The sequence below is a fragment of the Mobula hypostoma genome, chromosome 1, assembly GCF_963921235.1.
Source record: "Mobula hypostoma chromosome 1, sMobHyp1.1, whole genome shotgun sequence".
NCBI lineage: Eukaryota > Metazoa > Chordata > Chondrichthyes > Myliobatiformes > Myliobatidae > Mobula > Mobula hypostoma.
Window position 1 is genome coordinate 222063541 of NC_086097.1, and position 27466 is coordinate 222091006.

Consider the following 27466-nt stretch of genomic DNA (forward strand, 5'->3'; position numbering starts at 1 on the left):
TTTTTTAATATTTTGATAGTTGCTTATTAAAATCACCATTAGCATTAGGAGGTCTATAACATACACCCAATGATATTTCTTTATCCTTATAAGGAGTGTTTCTGTAAACACAAGTTCTAAGGAGCTTCCAACCTGAATAGCGGATTTTATATACAGCATACTCGGTGGCCACCGTTTAGGTACAGGAATGGAGCCCAGTGTGGTCTTCTGCTGCTCTAGCCATTTCAAAGTTTAACATGTTTAGAGATGCTCTTCTGTACCCTACTGCTGCGTGCGCGGCCTCTCCGGTGATGAGTATCTGTAATCTGTCAAGTAGGAGGTCGTGCACAATTCTGATCTGATGGGGGCAGACGTGAGAGAACGGAGGAACATCTGGTGAAACTTCTGAAATGCCTGCTTTGCTGCCGCTGCTACTGTGTGATCCGAAATCTCCGGAGGGGAAGGCCCCAAATCCTCGGCTTTGCCTGTTGCTCGGCAGCTGGGGCCGAGGTCGAAGCGCTTGGCAGAGATGGTGCTTGGTGCTCGGTGTTGGAGGGCTGGTCGGAGGCTCGAAGTTTTCGAACGGACTCAGAGTCAGACTGTGGTCAGGTGCTTCCAGGATGCTGCATTGGCAAGTTTGCGGCGCTGGAGGTTCAAGGCAGGGAGAGTTTCTTCCTTCTACCGTCTGCGTGAGATGTTGGGGCTATCGGGACTTTGAGACATTTTTTTACCGTGCCCATGTCCTGCTCTTATCAAATTACAGTATTGCTTTGCACTGTTGTAACTATATGTTATAATTATGTGTTTTTTGCCAGTTTTAGTCTTGGTCTGTCTTGTGTTTCTGTAATATCATACCGTAGGAACATTGTATCATTTTTTAATGCAGGCAGTTCTAAATGTCAATAAACGAGGACTGAGTGTCCTCATAATCTAATCTAATCTAATGTGTGGTTATTTGAGTTAATGTTGCCTTCCTGTCATCTTGAACCAGTCTGGCCAACCTCCTCTGACCTCTCTCATTAATAAGGCATTTTCGCCCACAGAATTGCTGCTCACTGGATGTTTTTTGTTGTTCGCACCATTCTCTGTGAACTCTAGAGACTGTTGTGTGTGAAAATCCCAGCAGATCAGCAGTTTCTGAGCTACTCAAGCCAACCCTTATGGCACCTATGCATATTCTATGGTCAAATCAATTAGATCACTTTTAGACCCCAGATCTGATGAAGGATCTCTGCCCGAGACGTCATCTGTTTACTCTTTTCCATGGATGCTGCCTGGCCTGCTGAGTTCCTCCAGCATTTTTGTGTGTTGCTTGGATTTCCAGCATCTGCAGATTTTCTCATGTTTTAGACCACTTTTTTTCCCCATTTAGATTTTTGGTCTGAACAACAACTGAACCTCTTGGCAACACTCACAACATGCTGGAGGAACTCAGCAGGTCGGGCAGCATCCGTGGGAACGATGAGTTGATGTTTCGGGCCAGAACAGAGGCCCTATAAAGAAGGTGGGGGAGGGTGGGAAGGAGAAGGCTGGTAGGTTCCAGGTGAAAAACCAGTAAGGGGAAAGATAAAGGGGTGGGGGAGGGGAGGCAGGGAGGGGATAGGCAGGAAAGGTGAAGAAGGAATAGGGGAAAACACAATGGATAGTAGAAGGGGGCGGAACCATGAGGGAGGTGATAGGCAGCTGGGGGAGGGGGCAGAGTGAAGTAGGGATAGAGGAAGGGAGGGGGAGGGAATTACCGGAAGTTGGAGAATTCTATGTTCATACCAAGGGGCTGGAGACTACCTAGACAGTATATGAGGTGTTGAACTGAACCTCTTGACCACGTCTGCATGCTCTTATGCATTGAGTTGCTGCAACATGATTGGCTGATTAGGTATTTGCGTTACCAAGCAGGGGTATCGCTGTACCTAATAAATTGGCTACTGGAGTGTATATGAACTATATATATGATACTCATATATATAGTGGTTCCAGCAAGAACTGTCTAGGGTTAAATTGCAGGCTGAATTTTCACTAGTCTTTCTTTTTGGATATTCAAATCTGTTCTTTGGCAAGAGGTTTTGTGATCATGAGAAAGTGACTATTTTTAGATTGGGCAATTGTCAGTGCAGTAAGAATTTAAAGGGCTGCAAGGATTTTCAGAAAACATTGATCTCTTCCAAGGAAGTATTGAAAATAATTCTATAACTGCATTATAATCCTTCCGTGATATTTTACGAATCCAACATACATGCTAGTGCTCTTCTGTTTTTAATAAATGCATCATAATGAAGGATATGCAGAACACTACATCAAAATTTGCTGTCAAAATGAAGCCAAGGGTTCATCAGTTTAAGAGGCAGACCATAACAGTCACAGAGAAGTAAATTAATAGAACTGACATCATAGCCCAGAGCAAGGTTACACAGTGTCTTAAAATTCATGACTTTGCCATTTAAAGAATACGTATATAATTCTAATGTATATTAAAGTGATCCGAAAGAATAAGAGCAAAGAGAAGTAATGTAAAGAACAGAGATGATCATAGCTTTCTATTGAACATCTGTTGATCAATGGTTTGATTTAGTCATGTGAAAAGCAGTATGCACAGGAAGAGCATGTACTTAAAGTCGGAGAGGGTGATAGGGAGGTAAATTAATAGTCATTTGGCCCCATTAAGTCCATGCTGGCTCTCTCCCAGGACAACTGTCTAATTCCTGTTACATCCTTAGCTTCCACCATATGTGAAGGTAGCTCATTTCAGATTCTAGCCATATGCTGCGTAAGAATTGCTTTTTCTCAAGCCACATAATTCCCCATCCTTTTATCGTGACCGCTCACGGCTTGATCCTACCAACAACAAGACTGGCCTTTCATCATGTCCTTTGTATGGACTCCTCATGACTTCCCTGTAATTGTGCTCTATGACTATTATTAAGGCCCAGAGTTCTTTACCACTTTCTCAACCACCCCTGTCATTTTTCATGACTTGCGTATCCATAGATCCCAGGTCCCTCTATTCATGTACCTCTTTTAGAATATTTTATCCTGTTTTGCCTCTACACAATCTTTCTTCCAACATGCATCACCTTACATCTTCTGCATTAAACTTCATCTACCAAACATCTGCCCATTTCACCAGCCTTGTTATACCCTGCAAAATTCCCTTCACAGTTCATAATACTGAAATGTTCCATGCTTACAATATGTCCATGGAATTAAACATGGCTGAAAATAATGAACAAAGCCTTATTTGAATCTTGAAACTATTTTCTGTTATCAATGCCACATATTCATCAATTTCTAATATTCACTGAACAGCAGGAGTATGTTTAGGAAAACATATTGTAAAAAGAGTTAGTGTGTATAGGTGCAGGAAATAGTTTCGGTGGAAAGTATTGTTCATTTTAAAAGAAAAGTGGATCAATATTTCAATCATGAGGATATGATTGTCCAAAGGAAAGAGAAGAATTTTAATTATAAACTCAGAAGTCATATTCAATTTAAAGTATTGCCTTACAGTAAAGATATAAAAGCAAAAGGAATAGTAAAGCTGGATTTATTGAGTTTAGTAAATGTGCTCCTGACAAATGCCCTCGGGATTGCAAAGTATAATGATTAATTGAGTAATAATAGATCATTTACACTTGTCAAAAATATCTACAAATTTAAGGTGATCATAAAATTAATTAAGATATACAAAGAGAATGGCTAGAAGGCAGTGTTTGAAGATAAATTATTAATGAAGCTAAGACATTAAACATTTAAAAAGTCGTCAGTCACTGGAAGTTAAGGAATAGAAAAGAGCACAGGAAGTTTCTGAGCTGCAACAAATCTTAACTCCTTGAGGGACGCTAGTAAAAGTGGGGAGCATTCCAATGAAGGAGACATCAGCGGGCTGATAGCTTTGAACTGCCTTATGTAAATAGCATTAATCAGTGGCTCTCAACTCTACCTAAGACTGAGTTACAAATGCAGTCAGGCCCATCACACAAAACAACCTTCCCCCCCACTAACTCAGTCTATTTTACCCGCTGCCTTAGGAAAGCAGCAAATATAATCACGGACCCCTCCCACACAATCATTCTCTCTTCTCCCCACTCCTGTCAGACAAGAGATTCCACCAGTGTCAAGGACAGCTTCTATCCTACTGTTATCAGACTCCTGAAGAGATCTCTCACTTGCTTCAAGTTGAACTCTTGATCTCTGAATCTATTTCACTGGGACCCTTGCACTTTCTTTGTCACTGCAACACTATGTTGCATTTTGTTTTCATTTTACTACCTCAACGTACTTATGTATGGCATGAATCTATCTGGATGGCACACAAATAAAAGCTTTTCACTGTGACAATGAGATACTAATACCACCCTCAAGAAGCAGGATACACCATGAGTTAAATCAGACTTTAGAGTTTGGCACTGAAGCTTCTTTACGTTCAAATTTAGGCAGCTGGGTTTCTCACTGCAGAGATTGGGACTTTTGCTACAAAGTTGTCTGTCAGAACAAGAAGGAGTACACAAACAGTGCTCTCTCAGGAAGATCCATTGATATTCAAGAATGACTTTTCTGGAAGATTTTGTAGATTCAATGTTCTAATACAACCTTGATTTGATTGGGCATCTGAGGATCTGTTTCGGGTCACCAGTACTATGTTCTGTGACCACACTGTTGATTTGGATTCACTCTTTGACCACAGGGCATGATACGGTGTGATAGGTTTGGAAGTTTTAAGCTGTGCTTTTTCACTGAGACCAGCTGAAGAAAGTTGCGTTCAAAAGAATTGTAAATGTTTAATGCAACCTACATAATCCTGTATCACAAATGGATTCTGACATACAAAGCATTATGCTTCACAAAGGCTATTAACAAAGGAGCTCAAGAGTAAATCAAGAAGAAGTCAAGGGAAGGGATACAGGGAGATCGGGGCTGAGAGGGAATGATAAATGGCAGAGGAGACTCGATGGGCCAAATGGCCTAATTTTGCCCCTCTGTCTTATGGTGCTATGGTCGAATATTGTCTTCAAAATAAAAGAACATAGAAAACAGAGATAATTTGACCAAGTCACAAAAGCGATAGAACCTCCATTTTGTAATTATACGTTTTGCTTTCTAATAAATTATATCACTTTTACTGAAATTATATACAGGGAATCAGAACAGAGGGGAGAGTTGGAACAGGTGGAAAGGCTAGGAATTGTGGTATTACCTCACAACCAATGGTGGGAATTTATCAGCACAGCAATCTAGATGACAAAATAAGCTACAATTCCACATCCCATACCTAAGAATTGATACAGGTGCTAGCAGTGGATGTAGTATTTCTAATATTGTAAAATATGCTGAAAGAAAGCACTTCATGAATACCATAAGTTCAAAGTTAAGAAACAGAACTTACACTCAGTCACCAGTTTATTAGGTACCTTCTGTACCTAGTAAAGTAGTCACTGAGTGTACGTTCAGGGTCTTCTCTGCTGTAGCCCATCCACTTCAAGGCTTGATGTGTTGAGCATTCAGAGATACCCTTCTACACATCACTGTTTAACGTATGGTTACTTGAGTTCCTATTGTTTTCCTGTCAGCTTGAACCAGTCCGGCCATTCTCCTCTGACCTCTCTCATTAACAAAGGTGTTTTCTCCCATAGAACTGCCTCACTGGATATTTTCCTGTTTCTTGCACCATTCTCTATAAATTCTAGAAATCTGACAACGGATAGTCGGCATGGCTTTGTCAAGGGCAGGTCGTGCCTTATGAGACTGATTGAATTCTTTGAGGATGTAACAAAACACATTGATGAAGGTAGACCAGTGGATGTAGTTTATATGCATTTGATAAGGTTCCCCATGCAAGGCTCATTCAGAAACATGGGATCCAAGGAGACCTTGCTTTGTAGATCCAGAAATAGCTTGCCTACAGAAGGCAAACGGTGGTTGTAGATGGTTCGTATTCTGTGTGGAGGAAGGTAACCAGTGGTGTTCCACAAGGATCTGTTCTGGGACCCCTCCTCTTTGTGATTTTTATAAATTCCTCGATGAGGAAGTAGAAGGGTGGATTAGTAAGTTTGCTGATGACACAAAAGTTGGGGGTGTTGTGGATAGTCTGGAGGATTGTCAGAGGTTACAGTGCAACATCAATAGGATGCAAAACTGGGCTGAGAAGTGGCAGGTGGAGTTCAACCCAGATAAGTGTGAAGTGGTTCGTTTTGGAAGGTCAAATTTGAAGACAGAATATAACATTAATGGTAAGACTCTTGGCAGTCTGGAGGATCAGCGAGATCTTGGAGTCCATGTCCATAGGACACTCAAAGCTGCCTCGCAGGTTGACTGTGTTAAGAAGGCTTATGGTGTGATGGCTTCATCAACCGTGGAACTGAGTTCAAGAGCCGTGAGGTAATGTTAAAGTTATGCAAGAGCTTAGTTTGTCATATGGGGGCGCTGAGAAGCGGACCCAAATGCAAAACACAGACACTGAAGTACAAACGTTTGTACTAGGAACAGGACAAGGAACTTGGAACAAGGAGCCTGGGCTAGGACTCCGAGCCAGAGACTGGGCAGGGACCCAGAACCTGGGTCTTGACTCCGGCTTGGACCCTGGATCGAGGGGAGGACAAGACATGGCTACAGGACTGGATGTGGCTAGGCTACAGGACGAGGCACATGGACAGGACGAGAACACAAAGCCTTGACTTGGACAGGACGAGATTCTAGGATGTGGCTTGGACTGGACGAGATTCTCCTGGACAGGATGAGGTTCTTAGACGTGGCTTGGAGAGGACGAGGTTCTTGGATGTGGCTTGGACAGGATGAGAGACTCCTGGACAGGACGACAGAACTCCAGCACCGTCGAATTTCCAGGGATAGGCGAGGAATCTTCAGTGCAGGACGTGGCTCTTGAACTAGATTTGGCTCAGCTCTTGGATTCGGCTTGGTTAGGCTCTTGGGTATGGAGCCAGGACTCCTCCTTGGAGCGCAGGGCTGGGACCCTTCCTAGGACACAGGGCTGGGATGACTGCCGAGGACACTTGCCAAGGGAACTGCCAAGGTAAACTGCCAAGGGCCTCCTGGACTGGACGAGATCACAAAGCCTTGACTTAGACAGGACTGGAACATGGCGCCTGGAACTTGGAACACAGGAACACAGAACACAGAGTCAGGACTCTTCCTTGGGAACAGGACCTAGGGCCGGGACTCTTCTTTGACACAGACACTAAACACGGGGACACAAAGATATAGTTCCAAACTCAACGATAAATAGTTCCTTATCTTGGCATGGCAAGGCTCCAGTCTCACTCCGGCGTTTGAACTTGATGGGGATGCAGGCAAGGCTTCAGAAGGAGGGGAAAGGGAACAGTCCAGCAAACAATCCCTGGTTTGCAGAGGTCTTTATGTGCCAGAGCTAAATGAGAATCAGGTGCCTCAATTAAGGCACCCAACAGAACAAGGGAGAAAACAGGAACACCCGGAACAAGGATCAATGGACCAGACCGTGAACCAGAATGCGGACTTACGGACCAGACCATAACATAGATAGACCTCACTTAGTGTACTGTGTTCAGATCTGGTCACCTCACTACAGGAAGGTTGTGGATACTATAAAGAGAGTGCAGAGGATATTTACAAGGATATTGCCTGGATTGGAGAGCATGCCTTATGAGAACAGGTTGAATGAACTTGGTCTTTTCTCCTTGGAGCAAAGGAGGATGAGAGGTGACCTGACCTAATAGAGGTGTGTAAGATGATGACAGGCATTGGTCATGTGGACAGCCAGAGGCTTTTTCCTAGGATTGAAATGCCTAACATGAGCGGGTATAGTTTTAAGGTGCTTGGGAGTAGGTACAAGGGAGATGTTAAAGATAAGTTTTTCGTACAGAGAATGGTGGGTGGGTGCGTGGAATGCACTGCTAGTGACGGTGGTAGAGGTGGATACAATGGGGTCTTTTAAGAGACCTAGAGTAGGCTACATAGTCAGCACAACATTGCGGGCTGAAGGGCCTGTAATGTGCTGTAGATTTCTATGTTTCTGTATTCTATGTTGTATGTAAAAATCCCTTGAGATTTGTATTTTCTGAGATTTCTGGCACCAAAGATGGTTAAAATCACTTCGATCACATTTCTTCCCTATTCTGGTGTTTGGTCTGAAACAACTGAACCATGATTTCATTCATTAAGTAGCTGCCACATGATAATTTGATTAGATATTTGCATTAACAGGCAGGTGTACCTAATAGAGTGGCCACTGAGTGTATCTTGAGTACATTAAAGGTCAACAATTCATTGTGCTTATAGACTTGGGAGCACATATGCTATTTTAAGACTCCAGTGCTTTTAAAACCACTGCTAAAAATAATTCCACTACAAGAAAAAATGTCATAACTTATGGAAATTTCTTAGTGATTTACCATCTTGTCAGGAAATAACTGACCTTAATTCAGCACTTTTACTGACACTTTTTTTTCTGTCTGTGGGAAATCTACAGACTGTTACCAAAATAAACCTCTTGCCTTCCCAGGGCATATAATACCACATTGTTTTTATTTTCTCATCTTCAATTAGATTAGTGCAAGCTTGTGCAGAACGTTTTCTAACTTTATTAACTTTGAATGACTGTTCAATATTTCCAGATCATATCTGGCACAGAATGGGCACAAAGCAACTCTCCTATTACTGACCCCAGGATCTTAATTAACTCAAACTGAGCCCAGGAAAGAGCATGTCCATAACACTTTACAAATCACACTGCCACCATCGTGAGGTGAGGTGCAGAGCTGAAAGTATCAAATGATAGGTGGAGGGGTAGGAAGTGCTGAGGAAGCAATGCAATTGCTGCACGATTTGGACGAGTTAGAAGAATGGGCAAAAACTGGCAGATAGAATACAGTGTTGGGAAATGTACGATAATGCATTTTAGTAAACGGAACAATATTGCAGACTATTAGCTAAGTGGGGAGAAGGTTCAAACATCAGAGGTGGTGAGGAACTTAGGAGTCCTCGTGCAAGACTCCCAGAAGGTTAATTAACAGGTTGAGTCTGTGGTAAAGAAGGCAAATGCAATGTTGGCATTTATTTCATGGAGAATAGAATATAAAAGCAAGGAGAAAATACTGAGGCTTTAAGACACTAGTCAGGCCGCACTTGGAGTATCACAAACAGTTTTGGGCCCCATATCTCAGAAAGGATGTGTTGTCATTGGAGAGAGTCCACAGGAGGTTCACGTGGATGATTCCAGGAAAGAAGGGGTTAACATATGAGGAGCGTTTGGCAGCTTTGGGCCTGTACTCACTGGAATTTAAAAGAATGCATGGGGATCTCATGAAACCTACCAAATGTCGAAAGGGTGGGTGTGGAGAGGATGCATCCTATGGTGGGGGCATCCAGAACTAGAGGGCACAGCCTCAAAATTGAGGGGCGACCTTTTAGAACAGAGGTAAGGAGGAAATTTTTTTAGTCAGAGAGTAGTGGATCTGTGGAATGCTGTGCCACAGACTGCAGTGGAGACCAAGCCCATAGGTATATTTAAGGTGGAAGTTGATAATTTTCGGATCAGTCAGGACGCCAAAGGATCTGGCAAGAAGGCAGGTGTATGGGGTTGAGTGGGATCTGGGATCAGCCATGATGGAATGGCGGAGCACACTCAATGGACTGAATGGTGTAATTCTGCTCCTATGTCTTATGGTTTTATGGTACCTCGTTCTGGTAACTCCTGCAACGACACTGATGCCAAGCTGTATCGGCCCTTGCCCTTCCCTTGGACAACATCAGTGTCGTGGAGAGGGGAGACTTGCAGCATGGGCAACTGCTGGTCTTCCATACAACCTTGCCCAGGCCTGCGCCCTGGAGAACCTTTCCAGGCACAGATCCATGGTCTTGCGATACTATGCCACCACCACCATAGATAACATTGTGGTTTAAATCCTTGAAAACTTCATTAAGATCACAGAAATTCAATTTACATGGGAACCTTTCAGGAAATAGTTTGGGAGACATTCAGAGGCAGAGAGCAATAGAGAACTGAACAAGGCCCTTCAGCCTAATTTATCCATTCTGATAAGATGCCCATTAAACTAGTTCAATTTGCCTGTGCTTGGCATTCTTGGAAACATTCTTATTCATATAATCGTACTTATCTAAATGCCTCCTATATATTGTTATTGTACCTGCCTCAAATGCCTTCTCCAGCAGCTCAGTCCTTCTTAGTGAAGAAGCCTGCATCTTCTGGTTTAGCTTTAAATCCACCTCTCAAAGCTAAGCATTACTTCTTTTAAAAAAAAAATCGCTTATATTATCACAGACTGAAAAACAGTGAAATTCATTTACTTTTGTTACATTTTGATGGTCATGTCTATAAAGACACAGATAGCGTAGGTAACAATAAGGATACATACCAATATGGACAATCCTTCAGAATTATCTCTCGAACATGCTAACATCACTGGTGTATTATTAAGATCGCCTTCCAGGTCCAGATCTGTAGCTTTTTGTGAGGCTAGTGTCTGAGGGGAAATTAATAAGATCATTTAATTGGACTTCAATATACAAAATACTTAAGGGTAGACCCCAACAGTACAATAATGTAAATAGTTGGTAATGTGGCCCATTAAACATCTTACCCACTGCTGTGTACATACATCTATTGATGCTTCTGGACACATCTTCAGTGATGTTCCTGGAATCATCGGGTGTTTCGGGTCTTTCAACATCATACACCCTCCTCCAGGTGACCCAGCCAGGGCTGATCAGACCCCAGCTTGTGTCCAGATGGCTAGCTACTTATGACTCCATGGCTCCCCTCTTTTGAGCCACAGCCATCTTGAGGCCCTCTCTGCCGCATTGGTGGTACTGCGGATGGCTCTCCTCTTCCTCTCTCCCTCGATGCCCAAATTGATGAAGGCTCTAGATAAGGAACGGGCTGCAAATCCCCTACAACCAACCTCCACCGGGAGACACCTCACTCTCCATCCAGCCTGCTGACAGTTGCTGACCAGTCCTGAGTACTTGGAGAGCTTCCTTTCAAAGGCCTCCTCCAAGCTATCTTCCCGTGGGACTGTCAGCTCCAGCTGTACTATAAGCAGTTGTAAAATAGATTTCCAGATTGTTATCATCCATAATACACAGTAATCCAAATTTAAGGTCTATCCTATGTAGTGAAACAGAAATTTAAATTCAACTGGACCCAAATAATTCTTATTAGAATTACTGTTTTGCAAGGAATATTTCAGTTTTCTACTGATTGTTCCACCAATAGTGGGGTGGGGAAAGGAAGAATTCAAAATTGCAAGTTACGTACAACAGAGGTGCACAAATTGGACTGTTTTTTTATTCTTCTTTGGAATGCGGGGTTTGAGGGAAAACTAACATTTATTTTCCACCTCTAATTGCCATTGAGAAGATAGTATTGATCCGTTAGTCTGGAACTATTGTGGCAGAGAATGGATCAATACTCCTTCGAGGTTGTAAAAGCCATATGATTGAGATGTGATAGGTAATGGCTGGGCAAATAGATATTGTGTTTATTGTGGATGTGTACAATGTGCTGGTGGTGAATAACATTAATGTTTGAAGAATGTAGCCATATAGATTGCATTGTATTGTATCAGACTTCTTAAGTGATACTGGAGACAGACATACCCAGAAAAGAAAACAATACTCTATTACACTATTAACATACCTTTTTAGATGGTGGAAAGACTTGGGGGAGTCAAGAGATGAGTTATTCGGCCCAGGAAATCCAACCTCAGATTTCCTCTCCTAACCACAGCTTTTCTGTAGTTGGTCTTGTTAAGATTTTGACCAGTTATAACCCTCAGAATATTAATAGCAGTGAACTGGATAATGTTAATGTTGCTCAAAATCAAACCAAGGTGATCGCCTCTATCTTGTTGGGCCACATAACAATCATCTCCAAGTTTAGTCACCTTCTAACTCAAGCATAGATGTTGTCTAAAATGTGCTGCTTGTGTCACAAAATTCTTCACAAGCAGAAAAATTTCAAAGATACTGAATACAATGTAAGTAGTTAACATCCTCATTTCTAAACTTATATGGAAGTGGGAGGGAACGTCGACTCAGACCATGAGAGGCCTGCGTCAGGTATTTTTATGCCTTACAAGGCGCAGATTGGAAGTCTGTGTGGAGCGCCACTCCTCGCACAGATGGAAAGAAAAGGACATTGATGAAGTGACTGATAGCTGTTTTCAGGATAGTACCATGAGTGACTCCTCCAGCAATAATTGGCTTCCAAAGCCACAATCAGCTTACTTTACGAATATGAAATCCAACTCCAACCAGCGGAGGGTCTTTCCTCTGATAGCAAATGCCTTTAACTTTACATGAATTCCTTGATTTGAGATGTCAACAGCAGTTTCCAGCTCAACCCTAGAACTTCACTCTTTTAATCATGCATGGATCAAGTCAAATTCAAAACATGAGAGATCTAATTTATAGTGACCAGTTGGCATTTGATAATATTGTCAATGTGACACATCATCACTTTGCTAGTGCTGCAGAGTAGGTTCCATTCATCCAAGTTGAACAGGTTGTCAAGAATGGGTATTTTCTATATTACCAATTAGAAATCGGTGACAGCACAGTGCATGGCTAGAAGTCTTAATAGAGCTGGAGAAGAAGTCTGCAGTACTACAGTGAAGGATATTCTATGGAGCCTTGACCTTACTGTGTACAAAGCACTCAGCCACTTCTTGATATTAACAGAAGTAAATTGAATTGCTTAATCATTCCTTCTATCAAGGTAGGGAGGGGAAGGAGGCTAAGTGGAAGGTGATATGTGAAGTCAGGTAGGTAGGAATTGTCAAAGGCTGGAAAAGAAGGAATCTGATCTGAGAGAAAAGTGGACCATAGAGAAAGGGACCAAGGAGGAAGTGATAGACAGGTGAGAAGAAGTAAAAGGCCAGAGTGGGGAACAGAGGAAGAGGGGAGGGGGAGGAATTTTTTTTTGTCAGAAGGAGAAATTGAGAGGGAGAGAAACACCTTCAAATTCCATTTATTACATATAGCAACATTACTGATATTTGGGGAAGTTTTACAGTTGGAAAGATAAACTCTTAGGAGCACAAAAATCCCTCTGAAAAATGAGGATATGTCTTTCTTCAATGGTGCTAGATTACCTAGAAGAGTGAGCAAAATTGCTCCACTTCAGAATGTTGGTTTTCAGTAACATAACTCAGTTTTGCAGAATCATGCCAGCAGATTGTTTGATTTTAGTCTACATTGGCAAACTCAGTTTGAATAGGAAGCAGTAATATGATTAGAGCATCTGGGCATCATTATATTTCCTTTGTCAGAGCTTAAGAGGGAGAAAGAAATATAACAATTGTTTCAGATCGATAACCACTCAGCAGAATTATCACTGACCCGAAATGTTAATTGATGTTGCCTCAGAAGCTAAGTATTTCCAGTCCTTCTTGTTTTTATTTCATTTGTAGTTCTTTTTCTGATTTTCAAGTAAAGTGTATGGATGTGTTTAAATCATGTCAGTTGTAATCAGGTTCATAAAATTAGTGTTTGGGGCAGATAAAAACATGAATTCAAATCCAGTTTACTGCAATTTAGCCATCAACTTTATGACACTGAGAAATGGAACTGCTTATTATGAACCTATATGAGACAATTGTAAATAGAACAATTTTTTTTTGGTTTCTTTCTAACTCAATAAGTCCAGACTCAATTTGATCGGTAAAACTATCAACATCTAATAGTCATATTTGCCCTGTTGCTGTCCTAATCTCTTTCCTCATCTGAGTTTTTCAAATGCATTTGAATAGAATATATTTGAATTGAATAGAATAAATTTAATTTCATCCCTTTAATGAGATTTCTTATGAGACCATACTGAGTGAAGTTGTTTTTGAAGGGAAGTTGTAATCATGGGCTACTTTATTGAATCTTTCATCAGTCACATTCCCTTTCCAACTCTACTTACTCTTGCATTCACCACTGGGACAACCTTCCTCTCAGTCACTTCTACTAATAATGCAAGACTCTAATAATCTCCTATCCATCAGCTTGAGACTGTAGTTTGTCAGGTAATATTTGCAGGGTTCCTTTTCAACTCATCAGGGTCTGTAGCATATTAGATTTTGTAAGACACTGAATGAATGTCTGTCCAGTCAAATGACACTTAACTCTTTCTGATCTTGTATCGTGTGAGGTCTGTTATTAACTGATGTCTGTTGGTGAGTTAACACTGAGAATGTCTGTCAAGCAGTTCGATAGCTGGTTTCATGGATCCTTTTTGGATTCAGACTTACCGTTTATATGTGTAAACTTTAATGTGCTTTATAAGCCCAAGGAATGTTGTGTGCTACATTAAAATGTGTTATTGATTTAAGAAGGTGTGCTGAAATACTCTGTTAATGGACGCAAGTGTTGTTTGAATGAAAGAAACCAGACTGTGTTAATGGACGAGAACAAAGAGTTTTTCTACCTCATGGTCGCTCTGCACGTGTGAATACTGTATATTGGACTGCTTTTTGAATTTTCTTTGGACTTCACCCAGACTGGGATCACGATTGGTGCCCAGGGCTCAGGGGTGGTTTCACGAGCAAGTCAGAAATGAGAGTATTTCTGAGATTATGAGAAATGAGCCGACAGGATCCACTGAGTGGTGAAGGAATGGTGAGGCCAGAAGTGTTTGTGATTTGCTGTGTAGTAACTTGGGTGGTTTATTTGTGCTACCTATTTTATGATAATAAATTGGGCGTAAGTTACTTTGTAACGCTTGTACGCTTATTACTACATTTCCAGACACTCACACAGTTGGTCCTGATTAATCCAGCCTGTTACAGGGCCCAAATCCTGCACTTCCATCACATCAGCACTCATGTACACCCTGTCTGAATGCCCCCGCCCCCCAACTCACAGACACACTCGTCACTTGTCAACTTTTATTACATAATTGCTTCACATATTTGTACTACTGCTTGCTTCATTATAATATTACCAGTAACGTTATACTGTCTTACATAAACACTTTACCTCACACTCCATGTCAACCTCCCAATATTCAGGCCATGCCAGTGCTGGATCATAACTCTACAGTATGTACTGTGTGTGCCTTCATGTACTGCTTTTTGCACCTTGGCTTCAGAGGAACAAGGTTTTGTTTGGCTCTATACATGTGTATTGTTGAATGACAATAAACTTGAACTGTCAGGAAACTAGTTCCCATGGGTTCCCACATTTGCTTCCTAGTCACCCCAACCCCAGATTCTGTATTCCTTTGCATTCACCAAGACCTCAGTCCCCCTGCCTTATTTCACCTTATCTGGTTCACTAGAGAATTTAGTAGTAGTGTAACATCCAAGTAAATTTCTTCAACTTCCTATTGTTGTCACATTTTCTAACAATTAAAGATGTTAAATAAGTGAGGATTTTTGTTGATAATTTATAGCATTGTGTCCAGTTCTGGACTGGCAGTACAGAAGAAAAGGCTGGAGCAGAACAAATGAGGCTTTGATCACACTGCACTGCTGTGGAGAAGGTTACCATCTGTGGTAAACCATGTATATATGTTGTAACTCGGTTACCTGTCTGGACACACCCCTCTGCTGACTGCCCCTGTGGCTCCTCCCACAGAGTCCTGTATAAAGGTGTTCGCCTTGCCCCTCCCCCTCAGTCCGGGGGCAGACACTCACTGTGGAGGTCGTATTGTACAGCGAATAAAAGCCTTTCAGTATTTTTACCAAACCTCAGTCTTTTGGAGTAATTGAAAGTGCTTCACCATCCCTTTTATCAACCATTTTCTCTGGGCTCTACAGCTGTCAAGTGGTTTTAAACTGAAATTATGCATATGAGCCACACAAAAATAGTGAAGTAACATAGGTAGGTTTCCAAAGACACCACCTGCCTGACCCCGCTTTCCTATAAAACTCTAAAGCAAAAGAGGTAAGTACTGTTATGGGTAAATTGAAGGAAAATCACTATGTTCACTACCAACATGCACAAGAATTGCAGTCATAAGATGACAGAATTTAATTATCTTACCTTCACCACCGCATTATGATTTAAAGACACAGCCACGTGAAGAGGTGATAGATACATATTGTTCAGAATGTTAGGGTTTGCACCTCTGTCAAGTAGAGTTTGTACAATATGTGCTTGATTTGTTTCTGCAGCCCAGTGCAAAGGCGTGTTTCCATTGGAATCAATGATATTTAGTACTGGGAAAGAAAACAAACCTCAATGTATTGTAGGATCACCACAAGGTGTCTTTAGACCAGACATCATGACACCAAATTTGTGTTCATTCAAGATTCATTTATTATCAAAGAATGTATAAATTATGCAACCTTGAGATTTGCTTGCTCACAGGTAGCCACAAAGCAAGAAACCCAGAAGAACCCAACTTAAAGAAACAAAATAAAGTAAATTAAAAAAACAAAAGACCAACATTGAATACGCAAGAGAAAACAAAAGTACAAATCTTGCAAACAATTGAAATAGCATTCTGAACCAAAATTGAGTCCTCAGATCCAAACCCCAGAGTAGGCCCAAAGCCAGTTTATCATATTAGTGGGCATGGAGTACAGCAGCTGGGGCAGTCTTCATAGCCTCGGTGTCATGCAGGTGTGCCACAGGGATCAGTGCTGGGTCCATTGTTATTTGTCATCTATATCAATGATCTGGATGATAATGTGGTAAATTGGATCAGCAAGTTTGCTGATGATACAAAGATTGGAGGTGTAGTAGACAGTGAAGAAGGTTTTCAGAGCCTGCAGAGGGACTTGGACCAGCTGGAAAAATGGGCTGAAAAATGGCAGATGGAGTTTAATACTGACAAGTGTGAGGTATTGCACGTTGGAAGGACAAACCAACGTAGAACATACAGGGTTAATGGTAAGGCAGTAAGGCACTGAGGAGTGCAGTGGAACAGAGGGATCTGGGAATACAGATACAAAATTCCCTAAAAGTGGCGTCACAGGTAGATAGGGTCGTAAAGAGAGCTTTTGGTACATTAGCCTTTATTAATCGAAGTATTGAGTATAAGAGCTGGAATGTTATGATGAGCTTGTATAAGGCATTGGTGAGGCCGAATCTGGAGTATTGTGTTCAGTTTTGGTCACCAAATTACAGGAAGGATATAAATAAGGTTGAAAGAGTGCAGAGAAGGTTTACAAGGATGTTGCCGGGACTTGAGAAACTCAGTTACAGAGAAAGGTTGAATAGGTTAGGACTTTATTCCCTGGAGCGTAGAAGAATGAGGGGAGATTTGATAGAGGTATATAAAATTATGATGGGTATAGATAGAGTGAATGCAAGCAGGCTTTTTCCACTGAGGCAAGGGGAGGAAAAAACCAGAGGACATGGGTTAAGGGTGAGGGGGGAAAAGTTTAAAGGGAACATTAGTGGGGGCTTCTTCACACAGAGAGTGGTGGGAGTATGGAATGAGCTGCCAGACAAGGTGGTAAATGCGGGTTCTTTTTTAACATTTAAGAATAAATTGGACAGATACATGGATGGGAGGTGTATGGAGGGATATGGTCCGTGTGCAGGTCAGTGGGACTAGGCATAAAATGGTTCGGCACAGCCAATAAGGGCCAAAGGGCCTGTTTCTGTGCTGTAGTTTCTATGGTTCTATGGTTCTATGACCATCGTAGAGAATGAGTTAAATCAGTTCTTGTCCTGACTGACACCCCGTGTTTTCAGTCTATCTGTGTCTATCTATGAGTTCATGACATTGACCTCATGCTGAGTACAGATTAAGCTTCATTTTGAAGCCCCATTCAAATTTTACATAAAAGCCATTTCTTTAGCATGGCATGGCAGGAGGATGGTGTGGACAACCTGTACATACACATCAAGGACAGGAACTTCCATGGGTTTACAATCATGTCCCTAATCCAATTCAGCTAACATTAGCCACAGGACAAAAGATAAACAATTTTTAAGATCAAAAATCCATTCAGCACATATCACTTTATTATAATTTTTGATGCATGTTTGAAAGTCATTGCCAGAAGCAGACCAGAAGACCCATCCCAGATAAAAATTAGTCTCCTCTGTTGTGTTCATTTGAGTGGGTCTTAGAGGATGCTTTTAAAGCAAAACATTTTTGTTAGTGGCTAACCACAAATTTTCTTTGCCCTTTTAAAAGCTATTAAAAATTATTGTTTAATCTACTCAGAAAATGAGCACTGTACACCAATGAAACTAATACCTGCATACATTTTTAAAGTCATTTTCAGTTTTCTAAAATTGAATCAATTGACTAAAAGCTTTGACTAATAGTATTTTTTGCGCTAAACCCTTTTCAGCAGACCGAATCAACTTATTAATCTGATATCAAGGAATACCTTTTAAACTAAAATTTAAGATATAAATTCAGTCCAATGTACATGTTTATGGAAGCTTTTATGTAGCACAACAAGCAAATGATTCAAGGAAAAGTCCTTAGGTTGGAGACTACCCAGATGCAACATGAAGTGTGCTTCTCCAACCAGAGAGCGGCCTCATCATGGTAGTACAGAGGAGGCCACCGACCAACATCTCAGAATGGAAATGGGTGGTGGAATTAAAATGGTTTGCCACTGGGACATCCTACTTATTGCAGATGGAGCAAATATGCTCGACAAGGCAGTACACCAATCTCCATCGGGTCTTACTGATATAAAAGAGGCCACACAAGGAGCACCAGATACAGTAGAAGACCCCCCCAGCTGACTCGCAGGTGAATTGTTGCCTCACCTGGAAGGATTGCTTGGGATCCTGAATGGAGCAGAGGCAGGGTAGATTAGGGTGGATGTTTTCAAAATAAGATCATTTTTTCTCTTTTGGTGCTTCTTTACAATAAAATGAATGTCTAAGTCAGAATAAATTAGATAAATGATCTAGAAATATTTCCTATTCACAGTCGCCCATCCAGCAATTCCCTCTCTTCTCAAACTAGCCACTTTCCTAACTACTCTAGCTCCTGACCTTAAATTTTCTAATCTTCCACTTACCCACTCCCACTCCGAAACCCAGAAGCTACACCAGCACTTCTCTCAATCTTTCAATGCGCCACTCTCCTGAGCCTTGAGCCCAGTCCTCCCAAACAACCACCAAAGAATCCCCAAGCAAGGGCTCCTGTTGCCCTCTCCACTACTAGTCACTAAACTCTGCCCATCACAAGGAATTTTGCAAAGGTGCAACACCACCCTGGGCATCCATCTGAGCACAACTAAGCCTGAGATATTCCTGTGGTATACAACATTTTTACAAGTATAATTTGCGTCTATTGCACTCATGAATCAAAGTCAGAATGAATCTCAGAAGAATTGCCTTCTTTGTGCTCAGTGTTATTCTGTTAATATATATAATGACTTTAACGGGTAAAGTCACATCCATAAGAACTCAATTTAATCTAGAGTGCACTGGATGTCAGAGGTAATAAATTTTATAAATTGCAAACATGAGTGCACACATACAACATGGTGATAAGCTTATGACCCTAGTGACTTGACAGAAACCAATACTCCATCAGCATAAAGTTAATGTAAAATCATTAAATGAAATATGAGGACCTGAGTTACAGTCAAAGGTTGAACAGATTAGGAATTTACCCCCTGGAGTGCAGAGAGTGAATGCAGTTCCTATAGAGATATGCAAAATTATGTGGGGTATAGATAAGGTAAATACATGCGGACTCTTCTCCCCCGAGGTTAGGCAAGCGCAGATCTACAAATCATAGGTTCAGAGTGAAATGTGAAATAGTTAAGAGGAATCCAAGGGGAAGCTTCTTCACTGAAAGGGTGACGCACGGGTGAAATGAGCTGCCTTCAGAAGTGGACGTGGGTTCGATTGCAACATACCAGGGCAGCTTCGATAGGTACATGAGAGAAAAAGATATTGAAGTCTATGGACCAGGAGCAGGTAGAACTAGACAGAGAAATAGGTCAGTATGGGCCAGATGGGCCAAAAGGTCTGTTTCTGTGCTGTAGCTCTCTATGACTCAATGAATCTATATGGCATCACTTTACAATGTATCTGAGAATAGGTCTTTCTCCAATATTCACTGGCTTCAAGTGGACTAGAATGCAACAGCGCTGATTACCTGCTGGAGATAAGGCCACTGACAGTGGCTCACCAGGGTCCTCTATCCTGGGCCCGGCTTTAATGTTGTCTCCAGGTGTAACCCATCTTCTTGATGCATCCTTCCTTGCCCAGGAATGAGGTCTTTAGAACTTCTGCTGGTGTTTCTGTAGCACTGGGTTTTTCCCGGGATGCAGTTGCTAGCCCCATGCCCAACCCCCTTCCTTTCGCATCCGGGCTTGGGACCATTCATGCCGGAGTTTGATTATCTTTTTTCCCTTTTTTTTTACCTTTTCCCTTCTCTTAAAATCATTTTTTTTGTCCCCCCAGCAGCTGAATGACTGGGCTGATGAAGCTTTTGGGAAACAGAAGCAGAAAAGGGATGCGGCTGGTCTCAGTGTGCCAGCTTCATTTTAAGACTGGATGAACATAGAACATAGATGTCCCACTCTGTGAAGGTGGAAATTAAATTCTGGCCAGTAATGGAATTGGACTCTTTCGATTACGGTATGAGGAATGCTTGGTTCCCAGGAAAAGTCAAAAAAAAACTTTGCATTTCCATGGAATACCCAAGTTTCCTGCAGTGATAATACTGTCTACTGCCAGCTTTTGCTGTAAAGTTTGAAATTGTGATTCAGCCTATATTAAGGTGCCATCTAAGAAAGGATTTTGTCACCATGGTTCACACAGTCTTTTCAAACCTGTCTTTGTGTAATGTAAGACGTCAAGTGGCTATAAATGCATAACCTGCAGGGTAGAAATGTGAAATCATCCCCTTATAACTGCATATAATGTAAAAAAAAGTCCTTTTATTTTTAACATATTTTACCTAGTGACCACTTACCTTCAGGGTTCGTATACCCAATGATTAATGTCAAGATGTTATGGTGGCCCGCTCCAGCAGCGTGATGCAATGGGGTTGACTTATCCTCATCCATTTGGCTCAGGCAGTCACTATCTACTTCCATTAACTTTTCAATCCGTGTTATGTCACCATGGTCAACCAGCTAAGAATACAATTAAGCATCTTAATTACCTACTCACACATAAAGAGTTCAATCTTTTCTCATTTTTGAAAGATTTAAGGAATAAATCTGGATCATTTCAGGAACACACAGGATTTATATTAGCAAAGTACAGATTCCACATTTCATTCAGTCAGTAATTTGGTTTTATTCAGAATACTTCATACGTTTACCTTGAATATGTTAATGTTCTTCTGTGAAGAACATTCATCCATATTTTGTATCGAAGAATAAGAACGAGTATTTTGTTGCCCATTTGTTATAACACATTGCATTGTTCCTCAGCAAATAACCAAACTTGTTTCCCCCGAGTATAATCTAATTTCTTTTCAGGCACTCATTGACACATTCTTAATCCTAGAAAGACACAAAAAGAACACTCTAAATATTATTAACAAACCGTTTAAAATCTTGACATTTTGACGGCAGTTAGTGTAAGTTCTCTCATTATTTTGGTGAGACCATATGAGGAAAGTCTGGCAGCTTATTCCCTGGAGTTCAGGAGAATGAGGGGGATTTCATAGAAACATTCCAAATGTTAGAAGTCCTGACCAGATTAGATATGGCAAAGTTATTTCCCATGGTAGGGGAGTCTAGGACAAGAAGGATGACTTCAGGATTGAAGGACATCCATTTAGAACAGAGATGCAGAGAAATTACTTTAGTCAGAGGGTGGTAAATCTGTGGAATTTGTTGCCACAAGCGGCTGTGGAGGCCAGGTCATTGGATACATTTAAGGCAGAGATAGATAGGTTCTTGATTAGCCAGGGCATCAAAGGATATGGGGAGAAGGCAGGGGAGTTGGGATGACTGGAAGAATTGGATCAGCCATGACTATATGGCAGAGCAGGCTCGATGGGCTGAATGGCTCCTATATCTTCTTGTCTTATGGTCTTATATCTAGCTAAATTATGTTCACAAAATCACAGAATGAAAGAATGAAAGAAGGCCATTCTGTCCAGTGATTCCGCATTTGCTTTGAGTAAAATAAATTCAGTTAATTCTACTCCCCAGCCTCTCTCCATAAACCTGCAAACCCTTCCATTCAAATTGTCACCCATATCTTTTTTGAATACTGCAGCCCAAATGTACCTCTGCTGATACTCCAGGCTGCATATCCCTGAGTCCAACCACTCACTGAATAAACATATTATCCCTCATGCTACTTCTGGCCCTTTTGGCAAATACCAACATTTTATGGTTCTCGACATCTCTGCCAATGGAAATAATTTCTCTCTATCTACTTCCCTGTGCACCCTTCATGTCTCTTGGTACTTCTATGAGATCTCCTCTTAATCTCCTCTGGTCTAAGAGCAACCTCAATTTCTCCAATTCATCTGAATAAGCGAAGTCCCTCTTCTCTAGGATCATTTTCTGAAATTGTTTCTGCACACACTAAAGCTACTAATCTTATCTAAAATGTGGCATCCAGAACTCCAATTATAGACAAAATACTTTTAATATGAAGTTTAAAAATGTAATCTTATTCTCTGTGCCTCTACTTATAAAACCCATGATTCTGTATGGTGCTTTAACTGCTTTTTCAACTTTGCCTGTAACTTACAATGAGTACCCCCAAATGTCCTGGTTAGACCATACGGGCATAAGACATAGGAGCACAATTACGCCATTCGGCTCATCAAGTCTGCTCTGCCATTTCATCATGGCTGATCCATTTCCCTCTTAATCCCGTTCTCCTGCCTTCTCCCCAGAACATTTCATGCACCAACCAATCAAGAACCTTTCAACCTCTGCTTTAAATTCACCCAATAACCTTGGCCTCCACAGCTGCCCATGGCACAAATTCCACGGATTCACCACCTTCTGGCTAAAGAAATTCCTCCTCATCTCTGTTCGCAAGTGACATTCTTCTATTCTGATGCTGTGCCCTCTGGTCCTATCACTGCCCCACTATAGGAAACGACTTCACCACATCCACTCTAAGCCTTTCAATATTCAGTAGGTTGCAATGAGTTCAACCGTTCTTGTATTCATTTATGCAGTTATTTTTTCTTTTCTTTTTCTTGCTAGCAAAATGTCACATTTGTTACGTATACTACCATTCCACCATTGGGGTGTATGGGGTGTCAGGGAGGGGTAGCACCTCTGGTGGAGGAACATGTCGCGTCCTTTTCAGGCGGTTAGTCCACCTTTGGTCCCCACCTGGCACTCAACTCTCACCTGTGGCTCCCTGTAGCTGTTTGCATGCGACAGCGGCCATACCCCGGGCAACGGCTTCGACAAGCCGGCTAAACCAGGTGAGGGTAGCCAATGGGTCTCAAACCCTCGGTGTGATAGGGAGTTGTCTATCCCAGCATGTGAAGACAGACTCCGGCGGATTGAGCGGACGAGACCTATGGAAGGTCCAACGGTCAAGAAGGCGGTCTCTGCAAGCGTCGTAGAACGTGTCGAGCAGGACAAGACACAGAAGATGTCCTGGTCATCCACTGCACCTAGTCTCATCTCCAGCCGTCTAGACGCTGTCTTGCCACTGGATCCAGATGGGAATTGGGAAGAGAGAGTGAGGCTGACGCTGCGCAACTCTCCCTCACTTAAATCCAAATCACGCGCTAGTCTCGACACCATCATAATGGTGTCGAGGTCCTCATCGACGTCAATGATGGACGAACAACCAACCAACCAACCATTCCACCGAACTATCTACATTTCCCTCAAATCCACAACCATGCTGCTGAAAATTCACTGTACTCTCAAATTCTGTTTCATCTGCAAATGGGTAAATTGTTCTCTGAGTCATTAAAATGTTCAAAGAAAAATACTGGCCCAGCTATCCAGGCATCTTGTCCACATTTCCCTCCAGCCCAAACGTCTTTTTAATGAATATCTGCAGGCTTTCAGTGAGAAATGTACACCTTTATGCTAATTCTATCCTCCTTCAAATTTCTCGAACACTCTGATGTTAAACTGATTCCTTGAAGTTACTGGATGTTTCCCCACACTCTGTTTCTTTTTGAATAATGGTGTAACATTTGACATTTTCCAGTCCTCAGGTACCACCTATAGATGCCTGGAAGATTATGGCCAGGGTCTCTGTAATTTCATCCCTTGCTTTCCACAGCAACCTAGAATACATCCCATCTTGATCAGATAATTTGCTCAACTTAAGTGCAACTAACCCTTCTAATACCTCCTCTTTATCAATGTTTAGCATTCCAGAATCCCAACATCTTTTGATGAGATTTCAGCTGCAAATTCTTCCTCAAAAAAAAAGGTAAAATATCCATATACCCCTGCTTCCAATTTTGGTCTCTGTTATTTAGTCCATCTCTCTTAAAAACCTCTTTTTACACATTCATAGATTGGATTCAGATATACTTTCAAATCTACTGCCAGTCTTTTCTCACGCTCTCTCTTTGCCTCTTTTACTTGGATTTTTCCTTCTTCTGCTGATTTCTGGTTTCCAGTTTGTTACAGAAAACACTTCACTGATCTCTCAAAATCTCAGTTCTCCCAAATCAATTTACTCATCCTTCCCTCCAAATTGTAACTCCCAGTTCACCAAAACATATGTGTTGTTCTCTGGCTCCCATTTTCTCAAAAATAACCTTTGACAACATTGGGTCACAATTTTCCAAAAACTCATTTGAAGTCATCTCTCACTGCAAATTCCCCGAGAATATATAATCAGTATCCGGTTGCCAATTATCCAAAATAATAGTGAGTCATTAGGATATGAACTATTATAAAGTAATTTGTTATGTCTTCTGCACTCTATATTGTGTGTCTTGAAAGGCTTGAAAAAAAAGCGTGTAAGCTCTTGACACCTTAATAGATATCATTACCGAGGTCTGCAAAATCAATAATCTGGAAAATTCGTAATGACCTGAAATGCTGAGGTTAATGTTGCAGCAATTAGAGCAGAGTGCTTGACATGTGACTCAGCTCTTGCATCACCTGCAAAGCAAAACATCAGATGGGGTTGCTGGAACACCTTCTATAGGTGTACGGTGGAAAGCATTCTGACAGGCTGCATCACCATCTGGTATGGGGAGGGGTGGAGAACTACTGCACAGGACCGAAAGAAGCTGCAGAGGGTTGTAAATTTAGTCGGCTCCATCTCGGGTACTAGCCTACAAGGAATCCAGGACATCTGCAAGGAGCGATGTCTCAGAAAGGCAGCGTCCATGATTAAGTACCCTCAACACCCAGGGTGTGCCCTTTTCTCACTGTTGCCATCAGGTAGGAGGTACAGAAGCTGGAAGGCACACACTCAGCGATTCAGGAACAGCTTCTTCCCCTCTGCCATCCGATTCCTAAATGGACATTGAATCCTTGAACACTACCTCACTTTTTAAAAATATGTATTATTTCTGTTTTTGCACGATTTTTAATCTATTCAATATATGTTTACCGTAATTTATATATTTATTTATTTATTATTATTATTTTATTTTTTTCTTCTTCTAGATTATGTATTGCATTGAACTGCTGCTGCTAAGTTAACAAATTTCACGACACATGCCGGTGATAATAAACCTGATTCTGATTCTGAGCTGTAACAATATTCACATGACATTCAAGTTAAAGTAACCTGCTGGAACAGTATCCAAAACACCACATTCAACAATCACTCCCTTTCTTCCATCGTCAGCACACCTAAAGGATCCAGAGCGAATGTTTAGCTGGACATTTAAAAATCATCTTCATCAGCTTCCAGAACAGTCCTGGCAAAGCAGATGCATGGAACCAGTATGTTAGTACAATTACACTAATCCAGCACACATGGGACTTCATCGTGCCAAAGTAGCATTATCGGATGTTAATTTAATTACACTCCAATATACATTTAAATTAGTTTTGTAAAAGATGTGACCGAGTAACATTTAATTGAACGTATGAAGTTTCAATACAGCATGTGCAACAGAACCAGGGGAGTTTAAAGGAAGCATAGAACATTACAGCATATTAGCTCACGGTGTTGTGCCGAACTTTTACCCTATTCTAAAATTATTCTAGCCCTTCCATTCCACTCCAGCTTCTTTCACTCATGTCCTTATCTATGAGCTTCTTAAATGTCACTAATGTATCTCCCTCTACCATAACCCCTGGCTGTGCATTCCACACATCTACCATTCTCTGTATAAAAAATCTGCCTCTAACATCCTATACTTCCCTCTAATCACCTTAAAATAATGCCCACTGGTATTAACCATTTCCACCCTGGAAGAATGTCTTTGCTGTGTACTCTATCTATGCCTCCTATCATCTTATACACCTCTATCGAGTCACCTCTCATCCTCTTTAACTCTAAAGAGAACAGACTTAGCTTCCTCAACCTATCCTTACAAGCCAAGTTCTCTAACGCAGTCAGCATCCTGGTAAATCTCCTCTGCACCCTCTCTAAAGTTTCTACATCCTCCCTAAAATGAGGCAACCAGAACTGAATAAAATACTCCAAGTGTGGCTAACCAGGGTCTGCAATGAACTAAACCAGGGCCTTGCAGCTCTTGAACTAAATCCCCGAGTTAATGAAGGCCAATACTCCATTTGCCTTCTTAACTACCCAGAGTGCGTGTGGATCCAGATGTCCAGTAAGAGGAAGGGAGCATAGGAAATGAGCACTGAGCAGGAAGAGAGGATAAGAACAGGGTACTGGTGAAGGGAGAATAGAAACTAGAACTGCAGTAAATATTCAGAGAACGCAGGAACTGTTGTTCTGGTGATCACTCAGGGAGTGCAGGAACTCTGGGTAGGTGGAAGACAGCACAGAAGAAAGCCTTGGAAAGTGCAAACACCACCCAGAGAGCATTCTGCCAAAACCACTGGAATTTCTGAATAATTCGATCACAGATGATTGGAGTTTTAAAAACAGATCACTCTGTCTTGTAAATACACCATTTTGGATACTGGGTCATGATCCCAGAACTTACCATGAAGAAGCTCCGTGGCAAACTTTCAACACACAGACTATACCAGTCTAGGAAGTGGAGTGGATCTCTGTAACCATTTCAGGGCCAATCAAGGATGGACAATAAAGAACATTTACAAAAATAAATATAATGAGATAACGAGAGGCATTGATCATGTGGATTGTCAGAGGCATTTTCCCAGGGCTGAAATGTCTAGCATGAGAGGGCATAGTTTTAAGGTGCTTGGAAGTAGGTACAGAGGAGATGTCAGGGGTAAGTTTTTTTACGCAGAGAGTGGCGAGAGCGTGAAATGGGCTGCCGGTGGCGGTGCTGGAGGCAGAAACAATAGGGTCTTTTAAGAGACTCCTGGATGGATACATGGAGCTTAGAAAAATAGAGAGCTATGGGTAACCCTAGGTAATTTCTAAGGTAGTGACATGTTCGGCACAGCTTTGTGGGCAGAAGGGCCTGTATTGTGCTGTAGGTTTTCTATGTTTCTATGTTTCGATTTTTTTTTGCTGATTTTAGGGTTGCTGTCATGACAGTGTCATTACAGGGTTGATTAACTTTTTTTTCTGGAGGTTG

General features: G+C 41.5%; 1 protein-coding gene across 2 annotated transcripts in view; it reads right to left on the reverse strand.

The window, feature by feature from the left end:
- Positions 1-27466, reverse strand: part of LOC134343350 (transient receptor potential cation channel subfamily A member 1-like) — a 125674-nt gene that overhangs the window by 80122 nt on the left and 18086 nt on the right. For both annotated transcript variants that reach the window (XM_063042054.1, XM_063042047.1), the window contains exons 2-5: positions 21185-21368; positions 20831-20993; positions 15961-16136; positions 10344-10451 (exon numbers count right to left, since the gene is read on the reverse strand). In XM_063042054.1, coding sequence (XP_062898124.1) covers positions 10344-10451; positions 15961-16136; positions 20831-20993; positions 21185-21286 — 549 coding nt within the window. In that variant the 5' untranslated portion in view covers positions 21287-21368. The remainder of the gene's footprint in view (positions 1-10343; positions 10452-15960; positions 16137-20830; positions 20994-21184; positions 21369-27466) is intronic.